Source organism: Cariama cristata, unplaced genomic scaffold, assembly GCF_000690535.1.
Source record: "Cariama cristata isolate BGI_N322 unplaced genomic scaffold, ASM69053v1 scaffold1937, whole genome shotgun sequence".
Lineage (NCBI taxonomy): Eukaryota > Metazoa > Chordata > Aves > Cariamiformes > Cariamidae > Cariama > Cariama cristata.
The window spans coordinates 45,388-60,610 of NW_009626927.1; the positions used below are offsets into that span (position 1 = coordinate 45,388).

General features: G+C 36.7%; 1 protein-coding gene across 2 annotated transcripts in view; it reads left to right on the forward strand.

Moving 5' to 3' along the window:
* The window catches only part of FAM193A (family with sequence similarity 193, member A), a 50,841-nt gene that overhangs the window by 14,006 nt on the left and 21,612 nt on the right, over positions 1-15,223 (forward strand). For both annotated transcript variants that reach the window (XM_009704229.1, XM_009704227.1), the window contains 6 exons: positions 1,020-1,144; positions 5,902-6,046; positions 10,898-10,975; positions 12,580-12,692; positions 12,843-13,085; positions 15,048-15,201. In XM_009704229.1, coding sequence (XP_009702531.1) covers positions 1,020-1,144; positions 5,902-6,046; positions 10,898-10,975; positions 12,580-12,692; positions 12,843-13,085; positions 15,048-15,201 — 858 coding nt within the window. The remainder of the gene's footprint in view (positions 1-1,019; positions 1,145-5,901; positions 6,047-10,897; positions 10,976-12,579; positions 12,693-12,842; positions 13,086-15,047; positions 15,202-15,223) is intronic.

Consider the following 15,223-nt stretch of genomic DNA (forward strand, 5'->3'; position numbering starts at 1 on the left):
CCCCCCCAAAACCGCAAAAATCCCCAGCCAAACCAAACAACCCCCCCCGGCTTCTGAAATAATAATAAAACTTCAAACTTTATTCTGTTTATGAATACTGGTAAGTCTTGTGTTTAGGTCTGAGATAAGTGTGTATTTGTTTTTTAACCCACTATGCTTAACAAAACTTTGAAATTCCAGAGTATTCTGGTATTTCTGGGTACTTGAGGTTATAGTGGATAGGGCTGTCTTGCTGATCTGATAGCCAGAACACTTGAATTTAATTTTGCTGTGTGTGGGAGTCCTAGTATAGAAAACCTGCATACTACTGGTTATATGTGGGAAAATTTACTGACTTGAAAAAATATTTTACCTGTCTTTGATTCTTATGTTTTTATAATAATAGTTTTAAGTTTTAGTCCTTGAAATTACATACAGTTATGTGTTAAATAACCTCAAATAAAAAAATACTCTGCTTGCTAGACAAGGAAGCTGTTGGTCTTTTGTCTGTTTAGAAAACTTCATTTTTGAAGCTGCATTTGGAGAGAACTGTTTACTTGATTTATGTCGGTTTTGAATAAAGATTATAGCTTACCATCATATATGTGTCTGTCACTAGGTAGGTTCAAAGAACTGAAAAATAATCAGAGGTAGACAATTGTTTGATGAGAAAACCTGAGAATGACTGGTTCAATTCATAAAATACATCTTTCAGTGCAGAAATAAATGGAAGCGTTCAACAACATAGTCTGATATTTGGGGGTTGGGGTGGGGGTATTGTGGGTTTTTTTCCCAATCCATGACAATTTAGGAAAACAAAGAATGAAGCTATGGGTTTTTAAGTCATTAAAGAATTACTTAAATTCTGAGTTTCTGGGTATTAAAACTGGGTAATATCTGAGCTGGATAATCTGCCTTGTAGGTTGGAAACTAGATTTTTTTTTTTATTTTTTTTTTATTTTTTAAATTCTTGCCTTGGACAGAAATTTTTGTTTGTTTTCCTAACCCTGGCTTATTTCTGGTTGTTTTTTTCCTTATAGGAAAATGAACATTTGAAGAAATTTCAGGTGACATGGGAATTGCACAATAAGCATCTGTTTGAAAACCTGGTATTTTCTGAGCCACTCTTGCAGAATAGCTTGCCAACATTGGTGTCACAGCTAAGGTAGAGTTTAACTTTTCTTTCGTAATTTAAAGGAGAAGTGAAAACCCACATTTGCAATCACAGCGTTTAAAAAAATTCTCTGCTGTGTCTACAGTAGGTAAAAATCCTTGTTGGTCTGTCTTGAAAACAGTACTGTTGATCGAGCAGGCTGCTGTCATAACTTGCTTGTCAGAAGAATTACTACCGTAATCTGTTTACTTGTAGGTTAACTAGTAAAATGACAGCATCCTATGAAAATGCTGATGGTATGACTGAATAGTACTGTTTTCACTTGTCATCAGGCATTGGTACTGTCTCTACAGCTCTACAAGTCAATTCAGTGTCTTCATTTTTCCCACAGTGCAGAATTAAGTTGGAGTTTTAAGCAGTTTTTTCATTGGAGAAAGCGAAAGAAACAAAGTCGCTTGCTATACACTTGTAGGTCTGATGGCATATTGCCTTTCCTGGGGCTTTAGAATGTATATTTTGTTAGCAAAGTTGCTCTGCTTATAATCTGTGTACCTGCGAAGTGTTTGGATTTTTTAGGGAAGAAGTATTAATTCACAGAAATTTTATTCTTTATCCTAAGTCCAACCATTTCTAAAGTACAGTCATGGATGGTTCATGTTGACACCTCAGTCTCATTTCAGATGAAGAACGATTTTATGCTCTGTGTACATACGTTTTAAAGGTATTGTCCTGGGTATTTTTTCATAGTAAAAGAGCAGTTTGATCTAAGTCTGTCACAAGAGATGTTGCTCACAGTGAATAAAGAAATTTCTGATGAGTTCTCCTTTTGTTAGTAGATACTAGAAAGGAAAGGAAAAAAGGCAAGAAAGCTTAGTTGTCAATGGGCTTAGCAAGAAGTCTAAGGTCCCTCAGAATAACTTGTCTAATTGGTTTACATGAAACTGGATTGGTACTGAAAGCCTTTTTTCTTCCCCCCACCTTTCCTCTCTAGGCAGGTAATTCTGTTGCTATGTTCAATAACATGTTCAGTCGCATATTTTCCCAGTGATCTGTATTTGACTACCCAGTACCACTGGCACTGTGTCCCTCAGTCATCTCCATGCTTTCTGACAAGGCTTCTCTGCATCCTTTCTCCAGCAATCCAGCCTATATCAAGACTGTTTATATTGCCCTTGTCTTCAGAGCTGAGACTGGTCTTAGTGAAGCTTATGGTCATTTCTTAACAAATACATTGAGTCGTTTTCATTTACCTGTTGTTCTCAAGTGCTACTGCAATTGAAGTCTGAGCAACAGAAAGATGTTTCTCTGCAGAACTTCACTGTAGTGACAGCTACCTTCAGGGCTTAAATATGATGAAGTCAGAATCTCTTCCTGCAGCAGTTTCTTTTCCAGTACATCTGTGTTCGCTAGATAGTTTTAAGGGTGTTTCACATAAACTATAGTTTTGCCTAGATTGATTCACATGAGCATTTTTGAAAGGAGCGGTTCAGCACAAGCTTCCTGTTCCATGGTTTCTAGTTTATATAGCGTTATGTCTTATATTTCTTTGGTAAACATAGATTACGTCTGTTTTCATGGACTCCCAGGATTTTACTGCTGAGTTCTCTGGGTCTTGAAGTAAAAGAATTAGGTAGCCTTCCTTGAGAAATTTTTCTGGAAGATAATCTGCCTCCCATTGGGAATTGGTGGAGGAATGTTCCATCAGAGAGGCCTTACATGGAGAAGCAGAGGTCAGCCTAGTCCCCTAATTGTTTGGTCTGTAGAGAATCATTTGCCAGAGTTTCTTTTATATAAGAGCATTAGCCTCATTGTTTTCTCTTCCTGAAAAAGAAAGGTGAAATAGTATTTTGGCATCTCAGCTTCACTTAGATTTTGGGTGTTCACCCTTTCTCTCATTCATTATTTAAATCACTGAATCTTCTGTGTATCTCTGACTTTTTCAAAATATTGGCTGTGCTGTGATTAGTTCAAAGGACACTTATCAGGTGTCAGACTAGAAAAGATGTTCACTTAGGGATGTTTAAACATAGCAGCCATCTGGGGATGGAGGTTACTAGCTGATACAAGATCAGCTGTGTCAGTATTTCACAGGACTGATCATCTATTCATGGTAAACTACCAGGATCTTAATGTCTTGTATCATGTTCTGCTATGCAGTCAATACCTCTGGTTTGTTTAGGAGGCACACTCAGTTGTACAATCTGCAGACCAGCTGTAAGAGCTGTCCATATGCTTATCTAGAGTTAATTAATCAGCAGAGCTTCTAGATCAGACACAGCATTTCATAAGGCTGTATTTTTCATAATCAGTATTTAAGGAAATCCAGTCCTTTCATAGGTGACTGGTACTTTCTGATGAAGGTGTCTATATGAAAGGTTTCTTAGAGGTTAAATATCTTTCTTGGGTTAAGATGCTTTTGATTACATGCAACCACTGACATGCCTCCTACATTCAACCGACTACCTGAAAGGAGGTTGTAGCGAGGTGGCAGTTCATCTCTTGTCCCTGGTAACTAGCAATGGGACAAGAGGAAATGGCCTCAGGTTGTGCCAGGGGAGGCTCAGGTAGGATATTAGTAAGAACTTCTTCACTGTAAGAGTCATTAAGCATTGGAACAGGCTCCCCAGGGAGGTGGTGGACTCACCATCCCTGGAGGTGTTCAAAAAATGTTTAGATGTGTTGCTTCAAGACATGGTTTAGTGGGCAAGGTGGTGTTGGGTAGATCGTTGGACTTGATGATCTTTGAGGTCTCTTCCAACCGTTATGATTCTATGACTGCTTTGTTGGGGTTTGGTAATGAAGTAACTCACTGATACCTGTGGCTTTTCTGTCCTCTTTGCTTTCCCTGTATGGGATGGGACAGTGTTCAGGGTATATGCACAGCTTCAATTAAATGCTGTTGGCCAAAAAATTCTGGGTTCTTGATCAAGATATGCAGGCATACAGTAGGATCTATGTCAACAGGTATGCCTTGGAAGATTCAGTTACTGGAAAATAAGCAATTCTTGTTAAGTTTTATGTATGTGTGATGCTTTTTATTACCTTTTTCTACTGCAGTCCAGGAATATATTCCACTTCTGTCTACAGGACTGAAATATTACTTTGGTGCTTTATACTTGCCTTGGGTGAAAGTGTATTTACTAGTAGCATGTTAACCTTTACTCAAGAGTCACAATAAAAATTGAAAGTGTAAATGCTACTGCATTGCTAATCTAAGTTTTAAAAAATGAAGTTCTTACACTCTCAAGTTAGAAGGAAATTTTAAGAAGGTTTTGTGCACAATTGGTTTTTAAAAGAATAGTACTACTCAGCAGCAGTTATGAGAACAAATTCTTGACTTCTGTACAGTAAGAATCAGAATTTCACATAATTACACAATACCAGAAACACAGGCTTCAAGAAAAGTAGTAAATTGTGATCTAGTAACAGGAATTGACAGTGTCTGCACTGATGGTGAGAAAGTGTTGTATCCTAAAGTCACCTTATCCTTTGAAGCTGCCTTCTGTACTCTACCAAGCGTGGACTTCCCAAGTTTTTAATGCGCAGAATTACTTATGCACCCTTCTAAAGTGGTTGTGTTGCAGTGGTTCTGGGCAAAAGCAACAAAGTGAAACAAATTTGAATTTATTGTCAAAGTTGTGCTAACAGCTGTAATTTAATGCTTACTGAGTTGTCTGTTTGCTCAGCTCTTCATCGTATTTAATTGCTATGTTAACATTAAGGGCTCAGTTCTTTGCCAGATGATAGGCAGGACTATGTAGTTCTTAGGTTGGGTTGGCATCCTGTTGCAATGGAAATCTTTAACAAACCTCCCTGAAATGCTGAAACTGGGCTTAAATATCAAGTTTTGAGATACTTGGATTTTGGTTTTTGGTACTGGCTTTGACTCAGCACACAACCTCTGTGCCTAATTAACTAACAACCAGTTTCCTCTTAATTACGGAGTAGGAGAAATGTTGAAAAGCTTAGGTTTATTTGCGTCAATTTACAGGTCATTACAATTCAATGTGCTTTAAACACACATTATCGAATAGAATTTTGTCTTTATTTCTGAAGTCAAGATTTCTAGAGTTTGCTTACTTACTTAAGAATCATTGTGATGATGCACTCTGATAGTGGGGTTTTTTTGGTGTTTTTTTGTTTTGTTTTTTTTTAAAGGAATTTACTATACAAAAATGTAGTAGTAAAGAAAGGGAGGTAAATCTGTCTCCTATTTCTGGGGCTCTTTTACAGAGACAGTCATCAGTGAATGGCATAACCAAATTCTGAACTTGATGCCGCTCAAGTGATAGTAGGTAGCTGCATGCAACCAAATTATCTCACTTGCCTCATTCTACAGCACTTTTCCCAGCTGGAACTCCAACTCGTCTAGTAATCTTTTTAGCATTGATCATGAGAGTTCTGATTAACAAGCTTCTGGCTTTATTTTTACTATGTAGTTCTTCAGTAAATAGTCAACATGTATATTTAGCCCATATAATTTGGAAAGATAAATACATCAAGCAACAAGATTTGAATAAATACAGCTCAGTAGGTTTGACATCTGGTTGCTCGTGGGAAAGAGGCTGTAGAAATGTTGCACCTCCCACATTCTTGCTATTGTTGGTTACAGAACATTGGAACAAGCAGTTGTTGGATATTTTTTGAAAAATGGCTAAAAATACTCAGCTTTGGGATACAAGCAGCTATGTGGGCCTAGGTGTATTAGTAACTGCACTTTAACAACACTTCTTTTGGCTGGCGGAACTTAAAAACGTGATTTTTCAGTGAAATGTCTCTTCTATAATAAGTGCTATTTGAACTTTTAGGCTTGGAACAACACACGATTCCTGTAGTGAAGATATGTATAGTACCTTGCTACAAAGGTATCATCAGCTGGAACAGGAAATGGGTCAAGTTGCTGAAGCATGGCTTGAATGCCAGAAAAGAATAGATGATTATGTTGATGAACAGGTAAGAATCGTGTAAATGATCTCAAGACGGATTACATAGGGAGCAGCCCATGCAAGCCTGCGCCTCCAGTGAAGAGTTTCTTTGGTATTTTTATCCAGAGCTTTGAAGCAATAAAATGTAGCTTTTTTCATTGATGTCAGTTTTTCAGAATAGAAGAACACACTAACATACCAATATGTAATGGTGATTGTACAGAAACATCTTCAAATTGTTGAAGCAGATTGTTGTGCCGTTGTTTAGAGAGGATCTTTGAACGTTTTTGAATGACTTTAGCCTGTAAATTAACCATAGCAGAGTAATCTGAAACTTTCTTTTGTAGATGTCACTAGGAAAAAAAAACACAAAGCCAAAAACCAAACAAAAAACACCCACCCCACAAAACCCCCTAAGCTTCCAAAATAATAGATGCACTAAATGAAATTCAGAGGAAGAGATTGCTTTTAAAAACTATTGCATATTTCATAGTGTAATGATGACCTTTGTACAGCTGTCAAAACTGTAACTCCAGTCTCACTACATAAATATTTGAGACCTCTGAAGTTATCCTTTTTTTAATTAAGTATATGTTCTGATAGCTGTTCTTCTGAGTTTGTACTACGTTTGAGAAAATAATTATATTGTTGTGCTGACTCCTACATTGTCAAGAGCTTAATTTTTTGAAAAATAGCTGTTTATTTTGCAAGTGGTTATTCATACTCTTCCAAAACTGCTCATGTGCTTTTTGTCTCATGTTCAAAGAACTTGAATTTTTTTGAAACACCTTAGGATAAGGCTTTGAATACTGTTTAGTTCAATCTTAAGTCTACCGGAAGGGAGAATATGTCTTCAAATAACTGAAGATACAGAATTTTATAGAATTTTTCCTCTATTTTGAAGTTTATGAGCATTAGGAATATGGAGATCCAATTTGAGATCTAGTAATGCTATGTTACACCTATAGATATCAAACATATTTTAAATCTTATAGTACACTGTAAGTGTCCTTCAGAAGCTGTTCCCTGTGATGAAGATTTAAGTGAACTTTTGCCATTAATTTAGTACCTTCAAGATGGAGATAGGACATAGCTAATTTTATTTTTTAGAGATTGCTCTGTATTTGAGGTCTGCATCTGTGAGCTATCAGTTACAAAGTTCTCTTGGTCTGGCTGCTTTTGTGCACCTAAGTATTTGGTTGTAGCTCAGTAAAATTTCATCATGTCACATTTTGTGCTACTAGAAGTAATTTTCCCCATGATGTCAGGGTGTTGTGGCTGTCTGATACTGCCTCTTCGGTAAGAAAGGGAACCCAGTTCACTTCTTATCATTCACTTATTTTTCCAAAAGATGGAGTTTCTGTAGAGTCACATTCACGTCAGGTTCCTGACTGGTTGACCTGCACCACTTAAAAATCAGCTCTTAACTGATCTTTCTGCATTTCTCTGTATCAAGTGACCATGCAACTGCTGCAAGTACTGTCTTATAGCATTTTTTTAGCTGCTTGGTGAAGCTTGTATCCTGATACAAACACAAACCCTTCTTCCATTTGGGGAAACTTATTATGATGTCTTCTTATTTCCTAATGACCAAAAAAAACCTGCAAGGGTGGTGTATAGGTGAAACAATTCTAAAACTTAAACCAGCAATTTTTAAAGGAGATACTGATATTTATATTGGTATTTATATATAGAAAAAACAGTTTCCCAATCGTGTCTTAAATCCTCTGTTGGTGATAACCTGTGGTTTTACTGCCTTGATCAAAAATACATCATTCAGTATGACCATCTTACCTGAATTTACAGTGATATTGATGTCAACAAGGTACAAATCTGAAAGCCCAGCTACTATGGAAACTGTCGATCTTAACAGTGAATGTATGTTCACTGTTTGCTGCCTCTTGACTTAACAAAACTCTGAGATTTTATTGCTAGTGTATCAAAGGTTAGAACTCAGACCATCACAGAGGAAAACTTAAGAATGGTCCTCATTTATCTACTGTGGAATTATGCTGACACCCTGTCTAAAATTTTGGGTAGAAATGATTAATGGACTTTCTACTACGGTAGGTTATGTTACTTGGGAAAAAAAGTGAATAGCTTTTGTAAACAATACAAGGACTTTATTTTTTTTAAGACTGTGTGAGACAACTGTGTCGTGCACAGACATGTAACTTAATACACTGCTGTACCGTGTGTGTATGCTGTAATAAAATTTGGAATAAGGATTCGTTCATATCAGTGCCTGTATTCATCACATGTTAAAATCTGAGGAAGGTGTTTAGGGGATCAGGAGTACAGGAGAGTTTAACGGTATGCAGCCTGTAACTCCAGATCCTGTTTTCCTTAGCCAATTTAGACTACGTTTTACTCAGGAGGTCCTAAATATATCTAGATCATTTCCCTAAGTAATGGCTAGATACTCATACGTACTTTGTGTGAAAGTGTTTCCTTTTTTTTTTTTTACCACTGGCTCCATACAACAGTGCCTTCGAACAGCTCTACAAGAGCCCAGGGAGAGCTACTTGATTGTCTCGCCATGTTCATGTGTGATTTATACAGTCCTGATCAAATTAATAGAAAAAATAGTATTGTATGGGCATAACTGTTTTTTGTCTTTATGGCAGCTGTATAAATAATTGAAACACTCACTATTTTGGGGTGATAAGAGGGAATTATTTTTATTATTTCTAGCGAAACAGCCTAGGAAAATAGATTAGATTCACAGGTGGAATTTGGGATGCTGAAATGTGCTATTCACATTTGATAGAGAGTTTAAAATTTGGAAGCAACAAGTGTCCTGTGGTGTATGTATGAACATTAGAGTTCTCACAGGTGATCTAGTGGTATGTGTCAGTTCTGACCAAAGTGCTGGCTTTGTTTCATGATTAAATCTCTTTCAGAATGAAGAAACACTTGTTCACCTGCCTGTCTCACTTTACCATGTCTTGTCTGATGGATCTCAAATACTTTTTAGTCTCAATTAAACAGGGAGGAAGGAAGAGGGTGGTACTGGACCTCTCTTCTCCATTGGGCAGCAGTGGTAGCATATTCATTGCAGATATGCAAGACTGAAGTGTAAATTTTTCCTTCTGATGGCATTTGAATTTATCTCCCGCTGCCTTGCAGAATTCTTGGACACGAATCATGTGGTTTGTGTTGCAGCTGCTTTGCTCTGCTGAAATAAATGTTCATTGGGGACAAGAAAGAGGGGAGAGAAGTGATTTCCTATTATTTATGGATTAATAACTTAAGATACTTGCAGACATGGGGTATTGGAAAGGCTGTTAAGTTGGAAGTAGGAAAACTTTAGCTTCCCATTAATACTCAAGAGTACCAAGACTTAAACCATGCTGTTTCCTTTGGCAGTTTCTTGGCAGGCTTGAGTAGGCAGCTCCCAGTTAATGCACTGGCTGTTTTAAACATCATTCTTTGGCATTAAAGTCTTCTCTCCAAATATATAGCAAATGTAGGTGCCTGTCTCTGATGATGAGGGTTCAGCTAGGTGGCAGGGCACCTAAACCAGTGAGTGTTGCTGTGTTTAAATATAGCTGAAGGTTTCTCAGAAGCTGATAGTACAGCCAGGATGAAATTTCTGATGTTCTTGACTGCAGGCTCTGCAGTACCTTTTAGTGCATCTAAGAAATGTTACTAATGGTTCAAGAATATTTCATGCATGCTATTTGTTTAAAAAAAAACCCCACACATGCAGACGATAAACTAATTTTTCGGTGTTAATGTAAACTCACTGCAGCAAGGGAAATCAAAATCCAGCCGCATGTAATTCTAATTACTACTGTGATTGTTTCAGGAGTTGATTAGGCAAAACTTTACCATAGTTAATACGATTTCAAATCCCTGGCTTAGAATTTAATTTTCCCAAGTTAAGTAATGATAATAGCAATAATACACTGAAGATAATAGTAAGACGTCAAACTTTTGATCAAATATGAATTTCTGGAGGCATGCTTTTGAAGAAAAAATAAGATTGCTAGTGGTATAACGTACTGGACTTTGGCTCACTAACATCTTTATGAAGCAATCTGTTGCATTGTATAAGGTGGTAGATGTTGGGTTTTTTTTTAGTTAATTAGGTAAATGAAAAAAAGAAATGTCAAATATAACCTAGGTAGCACTACTTCATCAGTGAGGAAAAACGACTCTTAAAATGTTGTAAGATACGACAGGAGAAGCTTTTTCCTGCATTTTGTTGTGTTAAAATTCGTGGAAGCTTTTGCGTTCTCTGAGTGAAATTATTTACTAAATCAGAAAAATATCATTTGTGTACAAAAAGTTATGGGCTCTATGTGCATTTATGGTGATGTGATTCAGGGATGAGTAATTACAAAATATTTTTTCCAGCCTTCGCTAAATCATGGGCATGAAGTATGTTGATGAATAAAAATGGTAAATAGTGTTAGTCTAGGTCACTGCTACTAATTTTTTTCGGCTTTTTGATTCAGTGGTTAGTTTCACATGTGGTACATAAGAGTTTGCACTTGAGCCTGTGTTGAGGCCTTGCCAAAAGTCCTGTATCTCTAGATTTTAATGGATTTTAGTGTATCTGAGATGTTGAGGATTTAATGCCAAGCACATTTTATTGAAAATACTTTGAAAATATTTAATGAAAAAAAATATTAACATAAGGAATAACAGTGGGAAAATCTGACTGAAAAATAGCGTAAGTGAATATAAAATCATATGTTTAAGTGACTCAAATCAAGTGATTAGCAAATAAAATATGCTTCATATTGACTAAGCGTGCAAATACTTTCAAAATAGTATAGACAAGCTAACTTTAATGAAACTAATAGACCAATTGACAACAGCATAGGTTTCTATGATTAAATCAATGAGTTTTCCTTAAATTCTGTTTTAGATGGCAATGAAAACAAAACAACGCATGCTAAAGGAAGACTGGGAATTTTTTAAACAGAGGCGTTTTATTGAAGAGCAGGTAGGATTTTTTTTTTATACCATACTAGTTATACTAATGCTTCATGTATATTTATAAGATGCAAACATATGAGTGTAGTATATTGTACTAGTTCTATGTGATCTAATTCTGCAGGCATTAAATTTGGTCAGCTAAAATACAGAAAAGCAAGATCCAAGAAGAGTATGTAATAGTATGTAATCTCAGTTACTAGAAGGTAAAAACATAAACACCATAGTCTTAGGATTGAAAACCAGGTGTTAACATTTTTTTTATACAATAAAGGGGGAATTTTTGATGCCTTAGAGTGGGATCCAAAACAGCCAATACATTGAGCATGGAGCTGCCTTGATGTATGTGATAGGGAATATTGTGTTGAGGAGTTTTAACAAATTCCCTTGTGTGCAGAGCTGGGGAGTGTGAGCCATGGTAGCAGGGCAGATGATTGCATCTGTTATGGCTCTGGAGATGACTCCTAGATCTGTTTTGTGGAGAAAAGGCTGAGCAGAACTATCTGCCTCTTTTAAGCTGTAGCCAGAGAGGCGCCAGTAGAAGTTCCTACCTTATTGTAAAACTATCTGCTGTTTAATTCACAGTACTCTCTTCTGTAGCTTAGAAGTGTTCAAGTATGTATCATGCTTTCCGTAAGAGTACAGTGTGACTCAGCTAGAGTCGAGACTGAATGGGGAACCTCTCTGTTCCTGTACCACTGTGCAGAAAGAAATGCTAGTCATGAGCCAGAGAAAGAGAGAGTATGACAGTACATTTTAATAAACTTAAACTTAGGCTTAAATTGGCCATGTCTCAAAGCAGTCATCAGTAAGTACTTTTTCTTATAAGGAACATAAGCCTGTGTTAACCATGTCTTTAGAACATCTGGTATACAGGGCTCCTCAGAGGACTTGAGGAAGAATCCTCTTTTTCCTTCATCCTAATTGGGCTTAAGTGAGCTGTAAGCCCATGGCTTCTTAAGTAAGGATCAGGTCTGGGCATCTATAGAAGTGGAGGCTTAGGCACATCCTTGTTTAACCTAAGGTTTGTAGGTATCTAATGAAGTTAGGTGCTTTCAGGATTAGGCCTCTGCCAGGTGGAGGTTATTTGGAATGTGATTTTTTTCACTAATGCAGTCAAGTCCTGTTTCGGGCACCTACTTCATTCCTTGAATCTATCCCTTTGTGGCTACAGAATTAGTCCTAATTCTTTTTTGCAAGTGAAGTGTGAGTTTGCATTCTCTCTCCATTTGCCAGCAGTGTCGTTTTGTGCATACCATGAAACAGGACAAGAACTGCTCAAGTTCAGAGTGCATCAGCAGAAATACCATGCAAGATGCACATACAAATGAGTCAAGGAGATGGGTTTCGCTACTTTGCTATTTCTTAGTAGAAACATACTTTCTTTGAAGAGTTTCAGTGCCAAATGTTTGTTGTTTGTAACTTTAAACTTCTTCCTTTTTCATTCATAATCAAACCACCACTTTCATGAAATTATTCAGGATTACTTTGCTTTTAAAATATTTTACCCAAAGAACCCATTTTGATTAAGTAATTTATTAATTGTGATGTACCATTGAATTGTTAATGGAAATACTTGCACTGCTAAAACACTGCCTTTATGATTTACTTCAGCTTAATAACAAGAAAGCACTAGCTGGGGAGAACAACTTCACAGACACAATGAGACACATGCTGTCATCACGTTTGAGCATGCCTGACTGTCCCAACTGTAATTATAGAAGAAGGTGAGCTGATGTTTTTAATATGAAATAATAATAAATCATTAATTTCTTGTTCGAGGAAAAAAGAAGTACATTATTGGAACGAAGAGTGTGGTTATTTTAAATGAATACTTCTTAAAGTTGTAAAAATCTGTAATCTTAATTCTTGAACAGATGTACTTGTGATGACTGCAGTCTTTCACACATTTTAACATGTGGCATCATGGATTCTCCTATAACGGATGATATCCACATTAACCAGTTACCACTACAAATTGATTCTGCTCCGGATTATCTATCTGAGATCCGCCCACCCAGTATGTCTTCAGCAAGTTCAGGATCAGGTTCCAGCTCACCTATTACAATTCAGCAACATCCCAGATTGATCCTCGCAGACAATGGTTCTGCACCAACATTGTAAGTTCTTTTTTCTGTTTTAAAAGTTTGCAGTGAATTGAACTTAAGCAGGCAAGTTGCATTGGCTGGTTGTCATTATGTAATGCTAGTTTTGCCTCAGAAAATTATTTAATAATGGCACTGTATTCGGCGGACCACAACTCCAGTGCCATATGTTGTGCAAACATAAATTTAAAAAAAAAAAAATCCAGTACATTTCTTTAAGACGTTGACTTAACAGTATTGCTAGAAGTGTGCGTAGTATGTACTTTCCTGCTTTGAGACTACAAGGACATCAGATCATCAGATACTGGTTACTTCAGAACATCATTTTAAAATGTCACATTTCTTAGACTGAGCAGGGGAACTGGTGATCATTACTTTGAGGAATGGTCATTTCATATGAATCAGTTTAGTTCCAAAAAAGCCTTTGTTAGGAGGCTTTTAGGATTGTTGAAGTTGTGTTAACTTGAGTCTTGCATCAAAAATTATTGTCCCTATCAGAAGTATCTGCCACCCTCTTTCTTTTATTCAGATCACAATGACAGTCAAATTTGAGGCATTAGTCTAATGGTAGACTTCTGCCCCTTCCGTAATTCTGAAGGGTTAAAACTGCTTGGTAGGCTGGCTTCTGTACATGGTTAGGGTACAGCTAACCAGGAGTCTCCTCTGTCATGTGATGTTCTAAAGGAATATTTAAAAAAACCCGACTTCGGTACTGGTGGGAACACTAATGAAATACCTGTTGTCAGTACAGTCAAGGAAACTGAAACTGTCATTAGCATACTGTGTTAATATGGTCTGATGAAGGAGGACAATGCAGATGAATATCACTTCACTAAGTTCAGTTTCCTTTAAATGTTTACCTTTGCATCTACTACCATCAATGGTTTAATCTTCCACAGCAGGACTTTTGTTTCTGAACCCATTTGGGGAGCGCTTGAAAAGAGATTATGTGGCAGTATGTTTAACTACATATTCTTAAATGTGTGGTTTGCAATTTCTGTAAACTGTCATTAGTTTTGGTGCTGAAATGTCCAAAATTGTTCAATTTGTCTCTTGAGAAGCTAGTTCAGTTGAATCCAAGTATTATTTACTGTAAGAAGCCTATTTTTAGAGAAATACCACTGCTTCTTGAGGAAGGGCCATTTTATGTCTCATAATATCTGCTGTGTTTTATTTCCTCATTGCACATTTGAAATGTGCCTAATGGTGCTATCATGTAATTAAATTTTGGTGCAGCATCTCATGGAATGCAAAAAGATAAAGTGCACAGTTTAAGAGCTCTTTTAAGAGCTCTGGATTGCTGTAGAAACATGAACTAACCAATCTTTGCAACACTTCCCTGGAGCGGGTAATAAAACATGCATATTTTTTTACTAGCTGTCTGTATGGAAAAAAAATTCCATTAAGTATTTTTGAGCAGATTCTGAAAAGCACGTAGATGTGGAGTTGTCTAGGAACTAATTGCTATTGAGAAATTTAAGAGTTACTGTGATGTGTTCAATGTTCCCTACTTACTGTTACTGGTTTGACATTTAATGTATGGAAAAACTTGAATTTTATATTGTACTTTTTTCTACTTCACACTTTCTGTAAAGGAAGTCATTGGCATAAGGCTTTTTTTCATCAAATTAAAGGTGATCCATATCCTGTCAATATTTATTCTATAGATTCTTGGTCAGAAAACAGTAGTGGAAAAATGTTTTACAAGGCAATAGCAGAGAATCTCATATTTGATCCAGTCTGTCATTCAGGCATGCAGCTGCTATATTCAGTAGGATTATACGGCACGTTTCTTGATTTTACTTGCTTGAAAAAATAAGTTCAGTTAAACAACTTGGAAGAGAAGCCTTTGACCCCTAATTGCAACATTTATACAAGGGATGCCCTCAACTTTATTTAATTTTGGTGTTCTACCTGCTTTCACAATAACTGAGGTTACTGGGCACTGTGATTTATCTAAGCCTCTTTTCCCCTCAGTGGTAGTGATGATGAAGATGTTGCACCATTATCAGCAAAATTTGCTGATATTTACCCACTGAATAATTACGACGATGCAGAGGTTGTAGCCAACATGAATGGAATTCATAGTGAGCTGAATGGCGGAGGTGAAAACATGGCATTGAAAGATGAGGTACAGCATTTACAGTGTCGTA